The 24,704-nt window shown below is 40.3% G+C and overlaps 2 protein-coding genes across 3 annotated transcripts; both read right to left on the bottom strand.

Moving 5' to 3' along the window:
• Nucleotides 1-180: 180 nt before the first annotated feature.
• On the bottom strand, nucleotides 181-3,067 carry LOC145439760 (uncharacterized). Of its 2 annotated transcripts, none has more exons than XM_080317382.1 (2): nucleotides 2,933-3,067; nucleotides 181-1,798 (listed from the first exon to the last, which is right to left on the bottom strand). In XM_080317382.1, exon 2 carries the CDS (start codon nucleotides 1,784-1,786, stop codon nucleotides 788-790), a length of 999 nt encoding a protein of 332 aa, XP_080173508.1. In that variant the 5' UTR covers nucleotides 1,787-1,798; nucleotides 2,933-3,067; the 3' UTR covers nucleotides 181-787. The 2 variants fall into 2 exon arrangements, with proteins under 2 accessions (XP_080173508.1, XP_080173509.1); XM_080317383.1 differs by having other exon boundaries at nucleotides 2,847-3,062.
• A 9,269-nt stretch (nucleotides 3,068-12,336) lies between these two features.
• LOC145439743 (uncharacterized) lies at nucleotides 12,337-24,641 on the bottom strand. The gene is made up of 7 exons (XM_080317353.1): nucleotides 23,071-24,641; nucleotides 22,391-22,537; nucleotides 20,532-20,662; nucleotides 20,293-20,465; nucleotides 17,003-17,147; nucleotides 14,120-14,252; nucleotides 12,337-13,134 (listed from the first exon to the last, which is right to left on the bottom strand). Exons 1-7 carry the CDS (start codon nucleotides 23,795-23,797, stop codon nucleotides 12,551-12,553), a joined length of 2,040 nt encoding a protein of 679 aa, XP_080173479.1. The 5' UTR covers nucleotides 23,798-24,641; the 3' UTR covers nucleotides 12,337-12,550.
• Nucleotides 24,642-24,704: the final 63 nt, after the last annotated feature.

The following is a 24,704-nucleotide window of genomic DNA, read 5'->3' on the forward strand; positions in this document are numbered from 1 at the left end:
CCGAATATCTTATGAAATTTTACCGGTCCGCCAGGTGAAAAAGGTTGAGAACCACTGGAGTAGACCGCTTACAGAAAGAAGTACATTGCGTGCATCTACACTACAACCTACGGGTGCACGTAATGGAGCGGCAACATATTCTTTGATTGCGGCCACTAATCAGTACTTTAATGCAGAATGATATGAAGATATCTAATTTTATTCGAAATAATTATACAGATCGAGTGATCGTGCTCAAATGTGCATCGTAAACGAGAATAGTGGCAAGAAACGCAGTGCAAAATTGCAATTGAGGACATTTATCAAACCCCGATTCTCTGGAACAGTGGATTGGGAAGAAATGGCTTTTCTATTGATGCACCCATCACATCTTAAATTAATGCAATGCCAAGCAAGCAAAATATGAAGGTTACAGTATAGTAATACAACAGGGTGGATATAATAGACCAGTAACAATTAGCACTGCTGAAGTATCCAACGCAAGATATTACATACTGGCCTAATCAATACTAACTCCTAAGAGTCCAACACGATGTCAGTAGATTTAAACATTGCATATCCCATTGCAACATCCAAGAAATTATTCATTTTCCATATTTTGTCATTTCAACACTCAATTCTTTCTGTGCCATTTCAGAATCCAGACGATCGGTGCAATAATCTTAAGGTAGGAGTATAGATTCAATATGGTGCGGTGCAATACGGCAGTGGCATACCGTAGTCCACGTCTAAGCATGCATCAATTTGATAGACATAAATAACAATTGACACAGAAGTACAATATGAATCAGAGAGGGTCACCAAGACAATCAAAATTGAGCAAACTTTCAGCTTTTTGCAGTGACGTCTTTGAAATCACAATTCTTCTTCTGCTTGCGGTTTGAAAGCCGAGCATTTGCTCATGACCATTGTCTTTACTCCAGGCGCAAGTAGATGTGTCTTGTCTTTTAATATCCAGCACAGAGTCATCCCTACAAGGTTCATTATGATTAGGCTCAGCTAAAGAACCAATGTTGCGCATTGGCGGCTTATCAAATTCCTCACATACACTCGCCAGCAATTCGTCGTCTGTAAATGAAAACATGCTATCAAACGTATCATTAGTGTTCGACTTCTTTACGTTGTTCAAATCGGTATTGCATTCTGCATTGTTTTGAGAGGTATCCAAGTTTTCATGTGGCGGCGTGAATTCGTCTGCGAATATGGTCGAAAAATCTATGTTAGAAATAGAGTCCACCGCCTTGCTAGGACTATATGGGGAAATGACTTGTGGCGATGCTTTAGCTGTGGGGCATTCTGGCAATGAACTCTCACATAGTCCTTTAGTAACTCGCACATCAAACGTAACGTCATTCGTTTCATTTTTACATGCTTCCTGATTAACTTTAAAAATGTGTGGGTCCGGACTGGTAGGCAATGTTTTGCTTGTTGATTTCTCACAGATTTCTAGCTCCACTTTACGGTGTTTTTTCTCAGAGTTTTCGAGAAGTCCCAGTTCACGGGATTTCCTGCGTAATCGTCGACTTTTCAACACCGGACTTCCGCACTGGTTTTTGTTTTCTTTGTCATCCTGCGTGCCAGTGATGTTCATTGTCAGTTGTTCAGTCGCCAACGACTTCCGAGGAGAAAGTGACATTGGTGTGTGAGAAGCCTGCGCATTGCAGCATAGAGCTGTCGCTGAGTAGACAAGCTCCTTGATTTTTGTGGGTTTTATTATATCCGAAGGATATAGGAATGTAGAATCTGCCGTTTTGTCTTTTGACATATCTCCAATTGATTTGTTCATTTCTTGTGGTACCTGTAGATAATGAAGAAACCCATATAAGCCTAGGTGCATAAATCAGGCTGCAATATACAAAATTCAAATCTTTCATTAAACAATTATTATTCAGTGGCTTTTCAGTCACACATACCAGTTTTATTGCACCATCTCAATGAAACACAATAAAAGTAACAATATCTGTACGATATGTTGGCCTAATCTCAAGCGCAGCTGATGGTGTGGCACATTTTGTGTTATCTACGAATCGACAAATGTTGATCAAAAATCAAATGTAGGGTAAAACAGTGACATTAATCTACGATGGAAATGAATCAAGACGAACAGGGTTGAGGGAAGCGTCAGCAAAATGACAAAGTAATCACTTTTGTTTTGTATTTTTTTTTGACATCAGGTGCTATTGATGTGTATTTTATTTACGCTCTCTCAAATTGAGGCTGTTATCATGGTTAGTTGTAGAATTTGGACCAGGGGAACCTTGCAGACTCGAACTCGTATAAGAAAGGTGGTTAGATTAGTGGCTGAACTGGCTCATCCCTGTCGTCTTCATATAAAACCACCTATGCTTCAAACAGATATCAACATAGAAGTTTCCCAGCTTTAATAAACGGTCTGCATTTATGCAATCTCGGTACGTTTTGCCTGATATATCAGGTGAGCAGCGATGATTGTCCATGTTAAAGTAATTTAATAAAAAAAAATAAAAAAATGAAACATAGTGTGAGCACAGGACACCGATTCCATACAGGCCAAGATGCATTTTCATCTTTTATCCGGGTTGGAATCCCAGTACGTTTAGCGTAGTATATTTGGCGTGTCAAGAAGGACGGTTCTCAGCGAGTCAGCGTCACACCTGCGTCTGCGTGTAACCGTAAGTGTAGTTAATAGAATCTTTGGTGTAGACCCGGCGATTCAATTACCATTAGTTTTATGTACCATTTTACACTACGGTATGTGAAGCACATTAAAGTAGCATCCTTATCCAATCACACGATATAGACATAATTTTGTCAAATAATACACGAAAAGAGAAACAATGGTTCAAGCTCAAAGTCAAAATACACACCTGATCTAATTTAAAAACGAGCAGGGGCCCCGCTGAGCACGACACATCGACGGTGAGGGCAGACTGTAGTAAAATAACAAAATTACCTGCGGTGTTTAGGTGGTTACTTGTCCGAACTCAGGAAAGGCCGCATCAGGTTAGCGATTCCGGTCGCTGATCAATCTCTTCAATCGAATCAAAATAACAATCACCCTCTTCTTCCTTCTTCCGCTTCGTACGGTGTCAGTGGAATGGAACGGATCATTGAGGTGTAGTGCAGCTATCCAGCTGTGATCACTCGTCCATGATATTTCACTATGTCTCGGATAAAAAACTACTTCTTCTTGTGATTACTCGAGACTTCTATATAAGTGTATGTAACACGTGTTAGAGGATTACCTTTTATTATGATTGAGACTCTATACGCTACTACTGCATCAACGTCGAATATACCATTGTATTGAGCATATATCTGGTACGAAGAACTTCACCCAAGGCAACAGCTTCTCGAGATGAGTATTGTATAGCCGAGCACCAAAACGATTGGTTAGCTGTACTTTTATACAGATCATCAGAGACAATAAGCTCTAATTGCTGCATGGGCCCCGAGAACAGTCGTGGATATACATCTTCAATACTGAGACTGACGTTTTGCTATCGACTACAAGGACATTCTTCACGGACGAACACGGTACACGTTTTAATTGTCGATTTCTGTTGAAAACCTCACGACAGCAGACCCTATGACTGTGTAGGTGTTGGTGATTTTTTGAGTGTTATTGTTATATTGTCGTTGCATATTCAATATTGCCATAGACAAATGTCACTTAAAGTGTCTAAATGGCGAGTAATGATAATGAGAAATCAGTTGCTGATAAGGAAACCGAATCTAACTCTGAAATCGGTCACGCTAAAGATGTTAAGCAAAAAGCTGCTTTACCCGGTATTGCCGAAGAAAGTATTAGGCACGCTTTTCCTATCAGCGTTGTTGAAAACGAGCCTACGTATTTAGGCGAAGCTCGAGTTGCTAAAATTGGTCAAAATAACGCCGCCATGTTCTCCGGTCAGCGATCAGCGCAAATTGCCGCACCACATAGTTACATGGCACCGCAAAAATCGAATCGCCTTCCCGTTCAAAATTGTGTCGCGCCGTCAGTTGATACGTCGCCCTCTATGAGGAATTATTTGGATGATTTACAAAGGCAAATGGCCTTAGTCGCGAACAAACTGAAGCGGATTACTTTCGATACGCGCTGCCCGAATCAATTTTTTATGCTAGCGGAAATCTCTTTTGAGGCTAACAGAATCACTTCAAACCACGCGCGTACGTCGTTTGTACTGCTTAACCTTGATCAGGATATAATTAGGCGTACTTTCAGTGGGGGCGTCGATACGAGGGCTGAGGATAGTTACGAGAACACAAAAAAAGCTTTGCTTCAGAGATTCCTCCCACCATCAAAGGCCCTAGCGAATAATTTCCGGAGTATTTTGACCATTGCTAACGCTGGGAATCTGTCACCGGAGGAAGCATATGACAATACCGTTGAATATCACACCGGCTTTCCGGAATGCGAAGCTACCACGTGTTCAAAGAGATCAATGTTTGTTGAACTTTTGGATTCCCGCCTAAGACCTTCTATGTTCGCGCAAGGCCCCGATACTAGCATACAGGAACTGTTGACCATTGCCCAGCGTGCCGACGCTGGTTTTTCTGAGCGAAATAAATATGTGAACGCAGTACAGTCAAACCTGTCACCCCACGCTAGAGAGTTTGACACGACCCCGCATGTGAACGCAATACATTCGAATACCACCCATGGGGCACGCGTGCTTGATAGATTGCAGAGCAATACCAACCAAGACCACACTGCGGCGCTTATGCAAATGCTTGAGAGGCTGTTGAAGCTACACGATGACTTGAGAAATGACATCGGCCTTAGCAAAAAGACACAATCGCGCAGTTCTTTCAGCCTCTGCTGGCATCACCATAAACATGGCAAGAAGGCTATTAAATGCGGGAACCCCAGTACGTGCCAATGGGAAACGAAACAAATATCTGATTCCAGTAATCACTAATCTATGATTTTTCAAACCAATATATTACGCTAAGATATGGACGAATGTAATCAGATCTTGGGTAGCTTTTGCTTGAATTCGTTAATATAGGGAGTATCATGTGTACAAATATAATGAACTTATCCCACAGTTGTAGAATTCGTTAAGCCCAATATTATGGGATTACCATACGCAATAATGGATTTGTCCCACATGAGCTTGAGAAGAATCACCGATAATTATGCAATTATACGGCCACGCTCACTTGTATTTGGGGATTAGATGCGGGAAATCGGCGACTGTGATTTCGTTACGCGCGTGAGTGTGAACCGGAGTGACTGTATGTATTTGGATGTAATATCTGGTATACTTATGGTTAAGGGATTTTAAGATGTTCCAATTAGCTGTAAGGTTGGGGCATAAAGTTCTTGCTCTAAACAATCTGCGGGCAGTTTGAACGAGACAGGGCTGAATGCGTCTTCTTTTAGCGAATCTCCTGGTTTACACGATAAAACGTTTGAACAGTACCGCAACCTCGTGTCTGATTTAAGTACATTTGAATGTTATGTCGAAAAGCATTATTATGCGATACAACGCGTATCATGAGTAACCTACTTAGCTATAATGGCCTCCGCTATTTAGGTGTAATCGGTGAATTCGTAGTCAACATTGTGAACGCCGCAATGCAACGTACTCAGCGCAAGACCTATTATAAAATTCGGTATAAATATGACATATCTTGTTATCGGTCAGATGATATAACTGAACTGCGTAAATTGGTTCTGGATTCATAGATAACGGTCCCGTTAATATAACGAAATATTCTAGTTACGGAAATCGTTTTTTTTTCTTCAATGCATTTTCGGATACCTTACACAAAACGCATATGTGGTTTTCAGCTTTCGATATTAAAACAGTGTTTTAGGGCACACACCATATCGCCACGTGTTCCGCTGATTACAAACCTAGTGAATTCTCAAGTTGCGTAACGCTTTTAGCAAATAAGTGTAAATTCGCAATACAGATTTCTTGCTCAGCATATATGTCATTCAAATAATCCACTCCATGACTCCACATTGAGTAATGGTATTCTGACGGCATTTCAAAAAGTGATTTCATATGGACTTCAGCTTTAAAATCATCGCAGACACATAACAGTAGTCTGTATGATAACATCCTACATTGATCAATGTGAGTTTGAATGATAATTCCATTACTGACTGACATATCTAATAAATCTTTGAATTGTTTTCAATTACGCCATGCCTCGTGAGCAGAGCATCTATTCTGTAACTCCTTGCGTGTCGGTCGAAATCTGATGAGTTGTTTGGAATTCGCTTTACAAAACTCAGCAGTACCTATCAATCGCATATCCGCTGTCAAGATTATGCAAAATTTGACCCTGGCGGCACCGAGAATTTATTACTTGAATCGCAATGTAGCAGACCTGTTTTGACTTACACTAAGGAGTTCGCTAGTTAGCAGACTTCCTGTACATTTTGCATTTACTTCTGCCACGTGCAGAAATCTGTTTTCGCACGTCTGCTCCCTACATTTTTTTCTGCATGCGCCAGAGATTGACCCCTATGCTTGCAACGCTGTCAGGGAATAGCGTGCCTTATTCTTTTTTTATTGTTTCTGATATTGTCAACACCTTCATAATTAGGTTTAGGGTTGCCTTATCAGACTGGTCACTTATTGATAGATTGTGTGTTTTCTTTCATGCTTGTATCGTTATTTTGTGCCAATTGTAATAGTGCTATATGCCCTTTCCACGTGATGCTGTCGTGAGGTTTTTTGCAGAGTTGGCGAATATATACGTGTCCGTCGTCCACGCTCCGCGTTCCGGCGTACCAATCTTCTACTCATGTGTGCGAATTCATCGAAACGATTTCGACCTACTCAACAACAACAACGACCTGGCAATATACTTCGGTACGATTCTGACACCACGTGCCGTCTCACTGCAACGTCTGCAACAGTCGACAGCAACAGTTCGCCGCTATTTCACCGACGAAACTGTACCGATATACCGCGACCGACGATAACCACTTCTGCGACCATTGGCCTACACGACAGCGCCAACACGCGTACGTAGCCATGCTGAATCTCCAGCCCCCACAGATATACGCTGACGTCTGTGTGAATCAGACAAGCCATGAATCGCGGACGAAAATTACGCAGCTCTTACAACCCGAGACGATGCCAGACCCCACAGGAAACCTGCACGTGCACGACAGCACATGAGTTGAGTGACAAGTTTACGCCGGAAACGCCTGTACATTATCGATCGAGATTTTGTACGATTTCACTGACCAGGAACACAATTGTGCATATGGGCCACGGCCCGAAGCTGAAGTTTACGCGGACTTGGGTATGTTGGTTACCCTAAGTCACAGTACAATATCGACCGAGATATTGCAATGTTTGAACTGGCCACTATTGTATATATACCGGCCACACACTGAAGTTAATTTTGCCTTCACGTGAACAGCGGCGGTACCACTCATGATGATGTGGGCTGTCACGTGGATGTATTTGTATCTGTTAGGCTTACTAATTGCTTAGGACTACATTGTTTTATGTTATTCCAATTTAGGATAACTTGTATATTAGAAAAGCAGTAGAAAACCTTACTCTTGCAATTCTCATACTAAAACCGAAACTGTATAGGACTAGTTCAGTATAGTTTGTTGGATAACATTTCATGTAGCCTAATTACTTAAAGGGTCGTTGAAATTAAAAGTCTTTACTCGTGATTGTTCCTATCCGATTTTTGATGGGGGACGGGGTGACCTTTCTGTACCAAATTTGTATTCGACATAGTAAATCGATTTTGTCATTCATGGTCGTATAATCTAATTGGCTTTTCCCTTAATTACTCCTAATTAAGTTCCTTTTCGAGAAGAGACTGTGCAGCTATCCAGCTGTGATCACTCGTCCATGATATTTCACTATGTCTCGGATAAAAAACTACTTCTTCTTGTGATTACTCGAGACTTCTATATAAGTGTATGTAACACGTGTTAGAGGATTACCTTTTATTATGATTGAGACTCTATACGCTACTACTGCATCAACGTCGAATATACCATTGTATTGAGCATATATCTGGTACGAAGAACTTCACCCAAGGCAACAGCTTCTCGAGATGAGTATTGTATAGCCGAGCACCAAAACGATTGGTTAGCTGTACTTTTATACAGATCATCAGAGACAATAAGCTCTAATTGCTGCAGTAGAGAACACAAATATACCTCGATGAGAGTATCGTAACCGTGATGCGGATTGGCTCGCAATACACAATGAGTTATAACATTTCGATTTGTATTATTATACATTCTGTACCCTGCTCTGACTGGACAATCGACGAAAACCTAGAAACTGCTGAAAAATTATCATGAATTTTCAATTCCGTGTTCTGTGATTGCCTTTTATTTACACATTCAATAGACACTTACGTGACCTTTGACACGAACCAATCAGGTTGCAGCAGGATGTAAACAAAGAACAAGGCCGGGCAAGCTTGCTATGAGCTCTTATGGAAGAAGGTTGAAAAATGAAGGTTTTAAGCAAAATTACGTTGAATTGGGGATGACTGGCCTTCATGAATACTAATAACGTAGAGCTAGTATGTAGTTGAAGCTTTCAGTCTAGGATGAACATGAATGGTGGCAAGTACGCATCAGCGTGCTGTGTCCAAATGCATGGATTTTTGACAACTTTTCGGATTAAGCGACGATTGTTGTATACTATACTATAGGATTGTGGTAATGCATATGTTGACGATTTCATAGGCTCCAGGTCTGGAGCGAAATTTTCAAGCATATCTCATGTTCAGAAATATATGCTATAAAATACAGCTTCTGCCACACATCACAATTTTAGTGTATTGATTATGAAACTTGAAAGCTATGGAGATTCTATCGAATTTCTGGTTTTGAGTGGAACAGCATCTTCTTCTAACACCGCGGAGAAAGCTACGAAGTATTTCATGGAGCGCTATGCACACGACTTAGGGACAAAGATTGAGGAGACAATTCACTCTTTGTGGAAGGGTTATTCTAGTGAACAGCCAATGTTATCGCAACTTGCGGAAAAGAGATATATCACACTCAATGGAAATACACATTCTCATAAAATCCATTATTGATTCGTCTTGCACTTGTAAGACAGGGTAAGTAAGGAAAAAGACATTTTGTCAGAGACTCCTGCAATAGATATTGTAACCATGATTTATTTTCTCATTTGGTTCTGATATATGCTCTCATGCATTATGATTTGCATCAGCATCAGTGAGCTCGATCGTGATTGACAAACCATCTCTCGATAGTACTCGCAACCGATCAACTCCTGCCTCAAGGTAGATTTTGGTGCGTATCTGGTGTCTTCAGTTTTATAACATTCCACCAAACACAAATAATCCTGGAACATTTTCACCTGGAGAATTGTTCATTCAACAAATTGGGCATCTAAATGAGCTTCAATGCACACCACTGGAATATAGTATGAATAGACATGCACTGTTGGTAGACATAGACCATGGCACCGCACAATTACGATCCGTAGCATGCTATTAGGCATTACGATATTCACAATGGAACTGAATTTTCACAATTGCTGAATATGTTGTATCATTCATTTTTAATTTTCAATCTTGAATTAGAGTAAGCAATTAGTCCATATTTGGTTAGTTGATACACAATGCTGCATAGTATGAAACCAGACAAAATTTTATACTTGTTGATTCTTCCGATCAGCTGTTCAATATGAATACGCTGTCCCACCATCTTTCTTGTTGTGGAACAGTCTGGCTCAGGCATACAAATCATGTGCAGGAATATTTAAATCTAGATTCAATTTCTTGATTTCAGACTCAATGGTGAATCCTTTTTCTGCCATGATAGCATTTCCTGGTTCACCATAGCTGAACTCCATCATTTTCTCACATTTCTTGTCGAACCCACATATTTCACTAATATTTCGATCTGAAATGGTCCCTGTGAACAGTTCCAACACAAAAGTAAGTGCACCACAATCCATCAATCCTTTCAAAGTTGTATGTAATTTATTGACAGTCAGTAATCATTCTAGTTTTGAGAAATCATGAATGAATGCAAATGGTGCATTTTTAAGAACCACATATCTACATGGTCAAATCGAAATTTTATGAAACAGTTACATACGGTTGACCCAATGGTTTAATACTATGCTCACAGCAATACTGTAAATTTGATGTCAGTAGGATAAGTCGGACAATTCAGAAAGAATTTATTGTAGTCTAGCATAAAATTTCAGCTTCTCCGCATCTTTTGACATTATGATGCTCCTCTGAGAACTGAACTTCACTAGCAATAATTGTCCGTCAATTTGTAATTTTCCTGGACGAGTTTCCAGAAATTTGATATTCATGCGTTTTATCCATCGACTTCCTCTTTCTGCAGCTTCATTAAAGATATCCATCAAGCCTGCACAAAATATATAATATGTTTATTTTACAGATCAACACTGCTGTGCAGGCACCTATCAAGGCGTACTCGTCAGACTCATGCAACGTATCACCGCTACCAATTTCAACTATTCATCTCATTATTGAATATATTGCTCTCAACAATTTCTACCCACACCATCATGCAGCAAAACTGTGGAATAAAACGAGACACACACCAAGTCGATTGTGGCGTCAAGTGTCATCACTGCATTTCAGATTAGACTCATTCTGAAATACAGAAATATTTCATCTTAATTATGTCACGATTCAATATTTTTGGTACAGTAATAGATATGTCATTTTATTAATAACATGAGAATTCAGATGACTACAAGGAAGTTCACATGCCTTTATCCAGATTTTACATTCTTCCATGCATGTTGGCTCTGGAAAAGGTACAAGCGCACACCAGGAACGGTCTGAGTAGTCATCTCCAAGTTACACAGGCTATTAGCACAGTGTTTATCCGGCATTTGTCCTGATTGATTCAATACATAAGCTAGAACAAAAAATGACAATTTCAGCTGGGAACGGATCATTATTGCCTATCATATTAATATGATCATTGAATATGCAGACAAGTGTCCAGTGTAACAGTAATTTTCCAGATAATGATGCAGACTGTAGAGTGTAGAGTGTAGACTGTACTATATACGATTCCATAAATAGAACGCAGATAACGCAAAGCCCACATATCCTCACTCAAGATTAATCTAATACATGCTATTCGGTACGACAGTCCTATAGTATACGATTAAGGATAATACAGCAATAGTTGCTTCATCTGAAAAGTTGTCAGAAATCCATTAATTTGGACATACCATGCTGACGAGTGCTTGCCACCATTCATGTTTATTGTAGGTTAGAACACTGCAAATACATACTAGCTCTACGTTTTTACCATTCACCAAAGTCAGCTATTCCCAATTCAATGTAATTTTGCTAAAAACCTTCATTTTTCAACCCTTTTCCATAAGCGCTCATAGTAAGCAAGCCCGGCCTCGTTCTTTGTTTACATCCTGCTGCAACCTGATTGGTTCATGTCAAAGGTCACGTAAGTGTCTATTCACTCTATTGCTAAAAATTTCATCATTTTTCCTCGTTCGAGGTCAATTTCAGTAGATTGCGGCACACTTAAAAGATATGAAAGAGTTGGAACTACTTTATGTTATCAGCCGATTTAACTTCCACCATAGCATCGAAATTGCTATGATTCCACTGCGACCTTGAAATATAGTAAAAAGGGAAAAGGCATTCACAGCACAGCACACTGATTGAGAAATAGCCCCAAATCAGGTCTCGAAAACGGCATGATAGAGCACTGTGTACAAATCCACACTCTCAATATACGCGCTGGTTAATGTAAATAACACATATACAATACATGTGGGTCTATTCAAAAATAAGTCATTAGTGTCGTAAGAAATATCGAACCGTGAACGTGATGAACAAAATAATAGACTTCAAATTCCGATGTGGCCCATGTTAAAGGAACTTGTGCTGGAAGGGAATTCTATAAGCCGACTGGATGGTTGTACTAGTCCACATCATGTTAGCCAGAGGTACCAGGACAACACATTCCAGCCTCTATGCCCTATTACCATGGCCATGACTCCGTCTTCGATGCATCAAATGCGCCCGGCTCTTTCCTTATACGAAATTACGGGTACAATCACCTTGCTCGCCGATCTCATAGGATGATTTAAGCTCCCTCATAAGTCAATGCACAAAATACAGAAGATGATCAGGCGTATCCTGTTCTGCTTATTCAAATCTAATTTGTTAGCTACCCTATGACTGTACTTGCATATCACCTGAAACTGCTGAAGTTTATTAGCCTGCTGCTGTCAGCCCCTTTCTTCCATGAAGAAGTAGAATCAACCAAGTGGACTGATCAACGCCAAGGACCATGAATTTATTCATCAGAGTGAAATATATAAATACGATCGCGGAAAGTTTGTCGTAACCGCAACATTTAATCGTAAATAGAGTTGAAATGGCGACAATAGCACAAACTTCCGAGAAAATCCGATATCCTCTGTAATAACAGCAACGTAAGACTGCGAAGTCAAAAGTAGCAAATATATTACCATTTACAGTGACACTGCAGTAAACTACGACAGAAGGACGAAAGAATATGCGCGACATAATCTGCTATTTCCGAACGACCAGAAAAACATCACAAGGAGCTGCTAAAATTCAGCGTACTATGCAAGTCGGCGGCAGAAGACACTACAAAATTGGACGACATGAAAGTGTCGATAGGCTCCAAGGACAATGTGTGGTCGTATCTGGCGTCCCGGTACGATTCGTTCAGAATATTCGACACCGAAACAGACGGAGAGAACACGTCATGATCGGAAATACCGATCGGCAGTACTAATTGTCCTTGTGCGTTCTCCGAATGCTCCGGAATACAATTTGTGGCAATCTGTTGTGCGTAAGGCTCCGGGTACGAGGTAACGTCCGACACACGTTGGTAGTCGGACAAGGCAGTAGTAACCGGGGCAGGTCGCAGTTCAGATGACAGACAGTGGTCTTCCGAGTAGGGAAAGTCTACACGCTTCAAATGCAACGTTCTCAGGTAATCGGCGGGTAACGGACTTCTAACTTCTGGCTCTTCCCGATTGGCCGAGTGATCGCAGGATTTTGCGGATGTCGAGTCGCATTGCACCGCCGACAAATCCTCTTTGCGTTCGGGGTAAGTTGCGGATTGTTCAGAATCACTCGCAGAGGCCTCTTCATCATCATCATCATTACATTCTGAATTGCGTGAGACAAATGAATAGAAGCAAATGAAAAGAAATGGATATCATTCGAGTGACGGATAATTCTAGTCAAGGTACGTCGATTTCATTCGCGTGACAAGGTCGATGATGGACTTCAGAGTGACACATAGTTAAGTGCAGAGAGGCTGATTTCATTCACGTGACAATCCCAATAGTGTTCGTTGGAGCGACAAATAACTCCTAGTTAAGGTAAGTCGATTTCATGTGAGGCAATGCTGATGATGCTATCATAGTACAAACAACAGTTGAGATGCAACAAATTTTGATGAGCTTCTTGGAGGTACAGAACTTCAATATACAATTGGATAGTATATTCATATTGAAATGAACTCGCATATTTTTGGCTGACACTCGTCAGGGGTAATCGTCAGCAACTAGTAGAGAATTGGAAAGAACATCGCATATCAACAATCATATTAACAAAATTTAGAATATACACTACACATGTCAGTCATTACACGAGTTTAATTTGATTTATTTGCAATGAATTAAATCAGCTATCCTTCAATGCACTACCGATTGTTAGACGGACATGGAAGAACTCTACTTGAAATTCATATAGGTCAAATGAGAGTGTGAACTTTGTACTGCCAATCTAACTTCTGGGCTCGATCATTATATCGCAATAGGCGCTGCGAGCACACGGGGGCCCCAGATTCAAACCTGGTGTCACAGTGAAAGTGGCAAATATTTGATATTCAACATCGGGCTGAAAATAGTGGGCTTATCTATGACTGTATTTGAAAATAAGTAGTACGATTCAGTGACATATGCGATGAGATATGTTTCAAATGCGACTATAAAATGTTTAAAAATATGCCAGAAGCTATATAAGGGAAAGATCGCTATCGTCAAATATTAAGTATCGGTACAGCTTCACACAAATGACGGCTGGAATGATTTGACGGAAGACTGAGCAATAGCCAAGTAGCAGTATCGAAACGGTGCAATCAATCTACCTTCACTCTCCGTAAACCTCTTCAAAGTTTCTAACAAGTGATTTCGCACACGCTCGGGGTTAAATTCGATCCTCCCGTTCTCGTTATGGCAACCAGACGGAATGCATCCACAAGGAAACGATTCGCGATCCACCTTGAACAATTCAAATACGATTAGGAGCAGTAAAATCTTGGAAAAACGCTCACGAATAGGTTAGGAAGTCCTGCAATTCGAAGAACACAGCGACTCACATGGCGACAGTTGTGGTCAGCAACAAAATAGCCAACTAGATCAGTGGTTCTCAACCGCTGGTCCGCCGACCGGTGCCGGTCCGCCAGGTATCTTACAATTTTATAACTTAAATTCCAGATGAAAAGTTGAAGGCTTTTCCATCGCATATAGGCTTACCATATTTTGGAAATCTAAAAAGAGGACACTTTTTCAGAAATTTGAGACTTGCAAAACCGGATAATAATTCTCAAAAATCGGTGAATTTTTCCCACTTTGTGATCGGTTGACTAAAAAGAAGGATAAATTTTCACTCAGAGCTCAGATCACCGTTTTTCACTCCGAAATACCCGCCGGAGCGTCACTTCTGTGCTAATTTACGGCATATCACTCGCATTTTGCTCTAAATGTGACCGACATTTTCAAAAAAGAGGACAAAAGGGCGTCCTCCGAGGACACTTTCAAAAAAGTCAAAAAACAGGACCAATCCTCTTAGAAGAGGACGTATGGTAACCCTACCATAGTTGCCTATGCGTCCGGTGGCAGCGGGCAATGAGCAAGGTAGCACGACAAGGTGCTTGGTTCAACTCCGAAATGCTTCTTCTCTCGATATTGTCGAAGAGAAGAATATTATTCGAGTTGGCGTATTCGGTTAAATCCACGGCCTTCTGCGCGAAAGACTGTAAACGACTTTGGGCGGTACACGTTTATCTGGACAAGGCAATTTTACCTCGACCCAGCAGACTGACTACCACAAAATCACATGGATGCCATCATGAAGATAATGATTACGATAAAAACCCTCCAAATGTCACTCTCTAAAATAGCATAGCATAGCATAATTGCATAGCATAATTCACATTTTGGCTTCATTTCAATTTTGAAAGTTTACCGGTCCGCCAGACATTTTTTGAAATTTTACCGGTCCGCGAGGTGAAAAAGGTCGAGAACCACTGAACTAGATCATGGCGTTTGTGGGCTACAGGCAATCCCGCCTATCCCAAATCCAACAAATTTCGTTTGAATTCCGAGATTAGCCGCTTTGTTAAGTTTAAAGCAGTTTAAAGAAAGATACCCATTTATTTTATACGTATGACTTCCTTTCCGGGGCTGGCATTGGTTTCACTCATAAGTGGCTGGGTTCTTAGGAGGCAGTCCGATGAGAGTAGACCAAGGTAACTCTACAGTGTCTGTCGCACAATGATTACATGAGTAACTAATATTAGAAGAGCTGCTTGGAGGTACAGAACTTCAATATACAATTGAATGGTATATTCGTATTGAAATGAACCTGAATATCTTTGGCTGTCACTTGTCAGGGGTAATCGTCAGCAACTAGGATAGAATTGAAAAGAACATTGTATATCAATAATATAATAATTGTAATCTACTCTTTAGATGCCCACGTGTAGTAAGAGGATATGACAAGGGACAGAGTTATAGTGAAAGACACTGTGACAAGGAGTCTACGGAGAAGATCGATCCGCTGTGGCTAAGCAATCGGAGATCCCGGAAGATAAAGAGTGAAGAATAAAGCATGTTGGAATACCACTAACTGTATGCAAAAAAAAAATCATCAAATAAATTGACTGCCAGGCACACGTCTTAGGAAATGTGAAAAAGTGCATCGCTGCGACTGCAGTTTCAAGCGACAGATTCTACGGACCAGACACATGCCTTTAAAATATATATGCAGAGCTTCTTGAAGGTGCAGAACGTCAATATACAATCGAATAGTATATTGATATAAATATATTTTCGGCTGACACTCGTAGAGGTAATCGTCAGCAACTAGTAGAGAATTAGAAAGAACATTGCATACCAACAATTGCATCACCAAATATGATGTCACCAGCATGACACATTGAATAATCGGGGCGATCGGTGTACTATTTTTAGATGGTACACAAATTATTTCTGTCAGCACAAACTAGGTTGGCATATTTAAATAGAGTAGATTCCAAGGCACACAAATGAGAGTGTGCAGTATATTTTATATACAGACGTGTCGTCTTAAAATGTATGACGTCAAAATATCAGTCATGCTATGACTAATAAATGAAAATCCTGCTATAACTATGTAACGCAAAAGGTCAACAGGTGCAATTTCACGCCTCCCAATGTAGAATGTTATATGTTCAGCACAACAGCGCTATTAACAATAAAACCTAGCACATTTCCTATTTTGACTGCAGAACAGACCACATAACTACCTACAGGAAATCACTAATTGGAGAACAACAAAGCAACAATTATGACATAGAAATCAGGCAGCACAGTATTTGGTATCTGATAGGAATGATCGATACGACCCTGGAAGTCAACTAGTCTGACCGCCCCTGCATCAAATAAGTACATCGTCCCCATACAATCTGGCTGTAACAAATGAAAATTACAGAAAGATGAAAGAAAGTAACAAATCAATGAAGCAGTATCTGGGCGAGGGTAGAAGCAACAGTGTTAGTATGACGATAGGAGATAGATAGGTATGTCTTTTTTAAATCTATCGATAGGTTGCTAATCGGGGATGGGGGGGTGGGGGGGTGGGTAGTGCTATTCGGGGATGGGGGGTAAGTAGATATTACCCTGTGACTAGGATCTCGTATTACAGGAGCGAAGTTGCTTAGCGGGGATGCGTAAGTCATCAAACAGCGGGAAGAAGAAGGTCTTCTCACTTGGCACTGAATACCGGCCTGGTGGCATTCGCATGAATCCGGCAGGCAAACGCCCTGGCAGTTGCAACCGCACAATTCCCGGGACTCTCTCAGAAAGCGGTTCTCCAGCTTCTCTTCCCCGTCGATCCTCTCGACCCCGGCCGCCCTTGACAAGAAAAAAATGGATTGAGTCAAAGCCTGAGGCTGTCAAAGTAGCCGGCATTGCTAACGAAGCATTAACTCGCGAATTCGTCAAGCGATTGTGAGCCTCACACCGAAATAGTGCTCTCTCTGCGGAGATTTTCCTTTTGTATCTTGATAGTCGCTTTGTTGCTCGTTATAGGACTATTTCAGTGATTTGAGTTTAGGAATATAATATACCAAACAGCATTATTTTTTAGTGTCTTGGTTTATACGATTAGGTCATCATTCTGGTTGATTGTATTTTATTGATTTAGATCAGGGGCTGTCAAGTGTCAACTACAAACAGCTCGCGGGCCGCGAGAATGCAATATCAAGACAAAATAGGCCACACCGTTTAACTACCACGTTATCAAAACTTTGCATCAGTAAAAAGCTGCGTACTCTAACATGGGCGACGGGCATAGTTATAGTTACCACGAAAGAAGTAATTATTTTATCAAAGATATACAAATACAACAAAAGTATCATGATTCATGATCACTTTTATTTTGAACTACGAGCCGCGTGCGATACCCGTCAGAGTCTTTTAGCGGCTACATAATCGACATTGGGGCTAGCGAGACACGGTACTAGCTGAATGAATCTCTCCTCGCAATGCTTGACCGCGTGGGGAGCACCAAGCCGTTTTCTCAGCGTCTCAGTGCTGGCAGTGTCTGGGCCATTGCACACCAAGCCAATATGCCCATTCATATCAATTACTCCTCCCTCGATGCAAATTGCAATGCTGTAGCCATCGCCACAGCCGTTTCAGCTAGTGAGGAATAGTGATGTTTGACACAGGAGCATGGCAAACTTCGAACAACAACAATATTTTGAATCTGAAATCAATTTCAGCATTTCAAATGCTTTACAAAGCCACGCCACGCGGGCCACACGTTTATGACCCCTGATTTAGAGCCTAGAGAGTCAGCTGTTCCTAACCTATTGTGACTATTACCTCGATGTTGACGTGAACTTTCCAAGTGTTAAATTGTGATCATATTCCGCAATTGTTTGAGTTGCGTTTGAACGTGTCTCAGGGGCAGGCTCGGATAATAACAGGCGGCAATAGAGTTCTCAAGTTACTCGACAAGCCTAAATTGTGACATCCAAGCCCAGACCAATATAACGCAATATCATTCGAGCTAGGCAACGACCAAAACGTACGTTCTAAAGTAGAATTGTCACCAACGCCATAAATTAAAACTGAATTACGAGTAGAAGTAACGATTACAAAGACACGTCAAAGCTACTTTGAGTAGCCGCAGAAACTGAAGATCTACTGGCCAACTCTGGTTCTAAGAGGTCAAGTAACCACGTACTTCTTTTTGCCGTTGGCAAACAATGTGGGCCGCCTGTATTTGCAAGGGCTACTCCGGCGGTTGTAAGCGGGACAGGCAGAATCGACTACCAGAGCGATTCAATTCAGTAGACTAATAGTGATAGTCAATGGATTACATTTTTTGGCAAAACTATCAGCCAGCCATCAGAGCGGTGGTTCCCAACCTTTTTGGATGTTGGAGCCGCGTTTCAAACTTCATTTGCGTGTGGAGCCGCACGGAAACACTCGAGCACACTACACTACTTATTACAAAAATATAAAGGTAGCTAGCCTACCTCTGGATCTCACCTACCTGCTAATTCAGAAGTATGCACATAGACTTTCATAGATTCTATACCGGTTATTTTATCAATAGTAGATGCAGATTGGCAAGTGTTATACATTGAAAAAAACTGAAAATGGACATCATTATTACAACATATGCCTACCATTATTATGCCGTTACGTGATAGCTCTTCAGTTTTCATATTTTCCAGCAGTTAATGCACAAGTTCGCGAGGGATTATACGCTGAGCAGGCTAACATTGGACTTGGTGCAGTTTGTAATTGACTACGAGCCGTTATTTTGATGCTAGTAAAATTGTGTTGAAATTTACTCACCACAGAGACCACATATACAGGTCTATGACCAACAAAACTCAAAATATATCCTTGCCTGACGGGTATCCAACCATGCATTAGACGCTAGTCTGCAAGAATTCTCTTTCCCGGGTTTCAGAAGCGGACTTGGACGGCTTTAGACATAGCTAAAAACCCTCATTTTAACATTCATACACAGAAATTGACTACAGCTATTCATAGAATCAAACAACAACTGTTGTTACTATATTTTTGTGGCACATTTGGAGGTCAATCAGGGCCGCAAGACGGATACCTTGGGGCCGCATGCGGCTCTGAGAGCCGTGGTTACGAATCACTGCAGTAGAGCAGTTGGAGCGCTTTCAAGTCACATAAGCTTCGCCTGCACACAGTTCTATTTCGAAATTCGAATAAGGTTTACGACACAACTGAGAATCTGTGATGACACAGTTTGGGAATTACAGCACTATACAGCTCGTGGCTCAACAAGTTTAGGCTACTATTGTGAGCTAGAGGTCGACCGATATTGATTTTTATAGGCCGATACCGATATATCGGCTCACTCACAAGGCCGATACCGATATCATAGATAGGCCAATATTAATATGGAAGGAGCAGAGAACAATTTCACCAAAAATATTATAAACTACGCAAGATGGCACTTGTACGTACATGCCACAGAAAGCTGGACAACAAACAAGAAAACTGAAATTGAAAAGAATTATTGCTTAATTGTGCACATTCGATGAAATTTGGGATAACCCGAAAAGCAAAATAAGATACAGAATTGCAGATCAGTTCAGAAAAGGTAGATTGTAATGCAGGAAGCATAGTTTCTCTGCATGCTCAACCAGCTAAACTCGTCCTGCAAGGGTAAATCTGTCATATATCGCCCTTTGCGTCGTCGATTTCTTGAGATTGAGAACACGGAGCATTGAATTTCCAAAATTTTTAATTTTTTTTTTAAATATAAAATATCGGCCGATCGAAAATCAAGAAAGCTCTAAATACCGGCCATGTCGATGATCGGTCGACCTTTATTGCAAACAGCAGACCCGCACAACATTGGTTGTTCTAATTTCTTAAAATGTTGCATTGTATCGCAATTCGCTAATACGGACCATTTATGAAAATTGGCTTCAGGCCTGATCCAGCACCACCGACAATGTCAAAACCATCGGAATAAACACAACGAAAACCGACAAACCTCAAAAGCTTTCTCCTTTTTTTTGCTGTGACCGGTTGAAGAAAGAAGTATTCATCCACACTGTCTAGGGACGGCGCTATTTCTGCGTTACTCGCACCTTGACCGGAAGAGAAACTCGATTCGGATATGCTCGCTAAATTGCTGGCTTGATAGCCTTGATTCATGTACTGCAGCTAGCGGAAAATGAGAGAAAACAATGTTAATCCGGCATTGTCGGAAACAACCATTTTGTATAGTACCTGTAACATTTCACTGGCCATCTTCTGTTCTCTCACATGCTCGCGGAGTTTGGCGTAGTGACGTTCATTAATAACATTGTGGTAGTCTTGAATGGTCATGGTAGTAAATTCTGTGTGCTTCATGGCCATTCCTATTTCAAAAGTGTATGAAAAACCAAGTTTTACACATTGCAGTACTGGTGGTATAGTATCATTGAACCTTTCTTTCTATCATCTCTCCCAAAATTTGGGCAGAATTTTAACTCATATTCACTGAGATTTCAATATATACAAAGCACTCTACACAAGAATCATTTATAAAAATGTGAAACTCAACTAAAAATTTGAACACAATTCAACCTGTTAATTAGATTCTCAGATATACGACTGTATTCTTTGCAACTGCTCATGAGTATTGAATAGCCTAGGGTAGGGTAATAAAAGTCGAGGAGCTTGCATGAATGAGTTGCGTGACAAAAACACCATGGATGCAGCATAGCATTTCTAAGCTTTGGGGAGATCCTATTGAAGTGTCTGACTGACTTCAAGGAAGTGTTAATGATAAATTTTAGTAAACCATCAAAGTATTCATCTAGGCATCATCTGAGCAAAGCCCAAAACCGCACATTTATGGATACTAGCATGACTAATAATGGAGTGAATGACCTGGACTTAATTTACACCAAGTTTCTCTAAAATCTTGGATAAGGTTGGGCCATCTGTTAGATGCATGCTTCAAGGAAGTCCCAGTATTTCGTTCAGCGGTGCCTGGGTAACTAAGTGACAATTGTACTGGAACTTCCCTATTAGTAACAATATCCAGATAAGTTGATGTGGTTATTACGATACAACATACAAATATATTGTCGCCTGTCGGGTCCTCAATTGATACAATTCATATATGTCTGACTTGAAGACTTGTGTGATTTATTTACGTTCTGCTCCAGCAACTGCTCCTGTGCTGCATGTTAGGGTGTTATTACAATCAAAACCAAACACCAATGTCATTTGGGTACTCGGTGAGTAAACTCAATGAAAGTTTGGTGCTTTGGTACCAAAATGACAAGTGTAACTTCGTCTATTTGAACTTCTTCATTTTTTATGGTTTTTGAAAGCATTATTTTAAACCGTCTATGAAATCCCATTTAAAGTTTACTAGAATTTATAAATCTATCTGGGGATTTGTGAAATTCTGTGTTATATGAGCTTGATAAAATTGCTGGGTCTGTGAATAGAAAAAGGATGGGCGCCAGTTGAAAAATTTTTAAAGTCTCATCAATGATGCTTAGATGGCTAAGAATGATATTGCCGTAGTAATAACTCCGATCAAGATGTTACCATAAAGCAATGAACTGTATTACTATACCACATAATACCTACTTGTACAAATAGTATCAAACTACTAATACGTCATAGTCAATGAAACTATCAACATCTAAATACATTTAAAGGTATCTGTAGTAAATAACGAATGACACTGAGTAAACACTGCCTCAGCTGGGTGAATGTATTATCATAGCTATGACTCATCATATTCAGGAGGTAATTTAGAGTATTTACTGAATGGTAGACTACATTGCACCATTCACGCCAAATAAACACAGGATTGCCTTGTCCAGCACAGAACAGCTATATCAGTAGTTCTGGTTGATATTCGCACCAGTTCTTGAGTATAGAGTATCATTCCAATTTCCGATCTCGCCAACATTACCACAAATTGTTATTCAATTATCAAACAATGTTGCATCATAGGTGCAGTGAACACTTTTATTATCATGATCAAGATATAAGCAAATCTTGCAATTTTCCCTCCCTTGAATGTACCACCATGGAAAGTTACCGCAATATTCAATCATATACACAAGGATAAAGTGACATACCCAAAGTTGAGCCTCCTTGACTTGGCACAGAAACGAAACCCTGCTTACGAGGAAAATAGAACACCGTTACATCCTGAAAATTGACTTTCTTCTTTTTCCGAGGTATTTTTCTGGCAGTCAAGAGGCCCTCCTCATTGTCGGAATTTTCTAGGGTTACAAAATTCGCAGATAAGGCTCCCGCATAAATATGGCAATTTATGCTGTCTTTACGTAAGTACCATTACCATAGTTTTGCGCACGTAATAATTCAGGTGGACTACATATTAAGTAATTGGGGTTTTATCATATATCGAGCATTGAAGTTGAAATTGGCCAAATCAACATGTATATATATTACTGCAATTCTGATGTTGCAGATCAGAGATTTAATTTAATCAATGTACACCAAACTTGCGTGCTTTCTTCCCACCTGATTATTCAAAATTTCATGCCGTTGACGTCATAATATTATTTTTTGGTGATACGATTGTTGATAGGCTAAGTAATGTTCTTTCCAATTCTCTACTGGTTGCTGACAATTACCCGTGACGAGTGACAGCCGAAAATTTTTGAGTTCATTCCAATATGAATATAGGCTACTCTTCAATTGTCTAATCAAAGATTAATCATCAGATCTCAGTAATACAGTTCATCATTTTACAAATACAAACTCATTATAGCCTTGCTAACCTAATATTTACCTTCTCGAGTTCTTTTAGTGGCAGTTGTGGATGTACCTTGATTGGGAGTATGTACTGTATCAGATAGTAACGTAGCACCAACGTCAAACAGCTTCACAGTCGGTGGCGAGTCACATTTTATCTTTGCGATAACGCCGCCACTTTGATCGACTACTTCATTAGTGGATGAGACTTGAGGAGTTTGCTCTTCATTTTTGTAATTGATAGGAGATAACACGGTGTCATCTTCACTTGTTGGGTAAACCGATTCAACCGAGCCAAGACCAGAGTCCATAGACGATTCTTCGCCGTTGCTGGCAAAGAAATCATCATTTGGCGCTGGAACGGAATTCGCGAAAATCATACATGGTGGTAAAGTGTCGTGTGATGATGAATCGTCACATAATATATGAAGTTCCCTTGAATTGCTATATGAGGTCGGAGGGGTGTTTTCCATTTGGATATAATTGCTTTCTGGAAGAACGATGGATTCCTCGGATATTGTAAATGACAAGTGATTTAAGTTATCCGTTTCTGATGGGGTTACACAAGTGGTCGAAGGTTCGTCATCGATACAATGTGAATCATCCTCCGTCTGTAATTCAGTACTTTCTTCGCTACTCGTGATTAATTCTTCGTTGTCAACCGAAACGTCGTTTGCATCATTTTTAAAATTTGACATCTGTGCATCTTCAGAACTACTGGCGCACTCGAGAACAATCTGCTGGGAGCCAGACGATGGGTGCATAATATAGACCAACAGACGTTAGCTGAAACAATAGCATTATTTAACAGAGGTTTCAGTCGCAAATACAAAACACCCAAGTCTTCTATAGTGTATGGTTCTTCCGAGTTGCATTGTAACCTATTGAAGTCAGATTCAGACCCTGCTGGAATCTCGGTACGTTTTGCCTAATATAACATGCAAGCAGCGATGATTTTCCAAGTTATTGTGATTTAATAAAAAATAATAAAACAGTGTAAGCATGGGGCACCGATTTCATACAGGGATTCAGACATTGGACATTGCATTACACTCGGGTCATAGCCTTCATTGTTAACCAACCGAGATGTCAAGTCAGTTAGGCCTACATTTTTTTACAGATGATACCGATATAGAAACATACTCAAATAAGAATATATAGTACTGTAATACACTGATGGATTTATAATGGGGAGTTGGAATTTTGCTAAAAATCGTAAAACACAGGCCCCCTAGTAATAACATCTCTGTCCTGGTGTTTCCTGTGGGCTGTGGGTTAGGCTTACTTATGACACGTTTCAATGTGATATCTAACTTGCTATAGCAACAACGTTACCCGCAGTAAAGCAACTTAGCCGAAAACGTCCGATTCAGGCATAAAGAAAAATGAACTTTAGTTCACGTCTTCACGAGAAAGAGGAGAAAGAGAGCAGGTCATATAAGCCTAATGTTGGCCTATGTAGATAATTCAATTTTCAACACATACAGTCTGATCCAAATACTATTACGGACATGCTTTATTTCGACTAATATTAACTTCTATACAGCGTCACATAAACTTTGTACTAAATGACGCAAACATTCCACTTTACTATACGCTACGCGGAACGAAACTGGGGCTTCTGAAAATAATTTCCTCTCTTCGATTTCGATACTACATTTATAAACGGTA

The sequence above is a fragment of the Botryllus schlosseri genome, chromosome 5 (assembly GCF_051294905.1).
Source record: "Botryllus schlosseri isolate E-star chromosome 5, Bs_hap1, whole genome shotgun sequence".
NCBI classification, from domain to species: domain Eukaryota; kingdom Metazoa; phylum Chordata; class Ascidiacea; order Stolidobranchia; family Styelidae; genus Botryllus; species Botryllus schlosseri.

Coding starts and splice junctions, on each gene's coding strand:
- LOC145439760 (XM_080317382.1), bottom strand. CDS start 1,786: ATGAACAAATCAATTGGAGATATGTCAAAAGACAAAACGGCAGATTCT.
- LOC145439743 (XM_080317353.1), bottom strand. CDS start 23,797: ATGCACCCATCGTCTGGCTCCCAGCAGATTGTTCTCGAGTGCGCCAGT. Junction 20,663..22,390: donor TCAAGGAGGCTCAACTTTGG/GTATGTCACTTT, acceptor CTTTTGAAATAG/GAATGGCCATGAAGCACACA. Junction 17,148..20,292: donor AAAAGGAGAAAGCTTTTGAG/GTTTGTCGGTTT, acceptor TTTCTTGTCAAG/GGCGGCCGGGGTCGAGAGGA.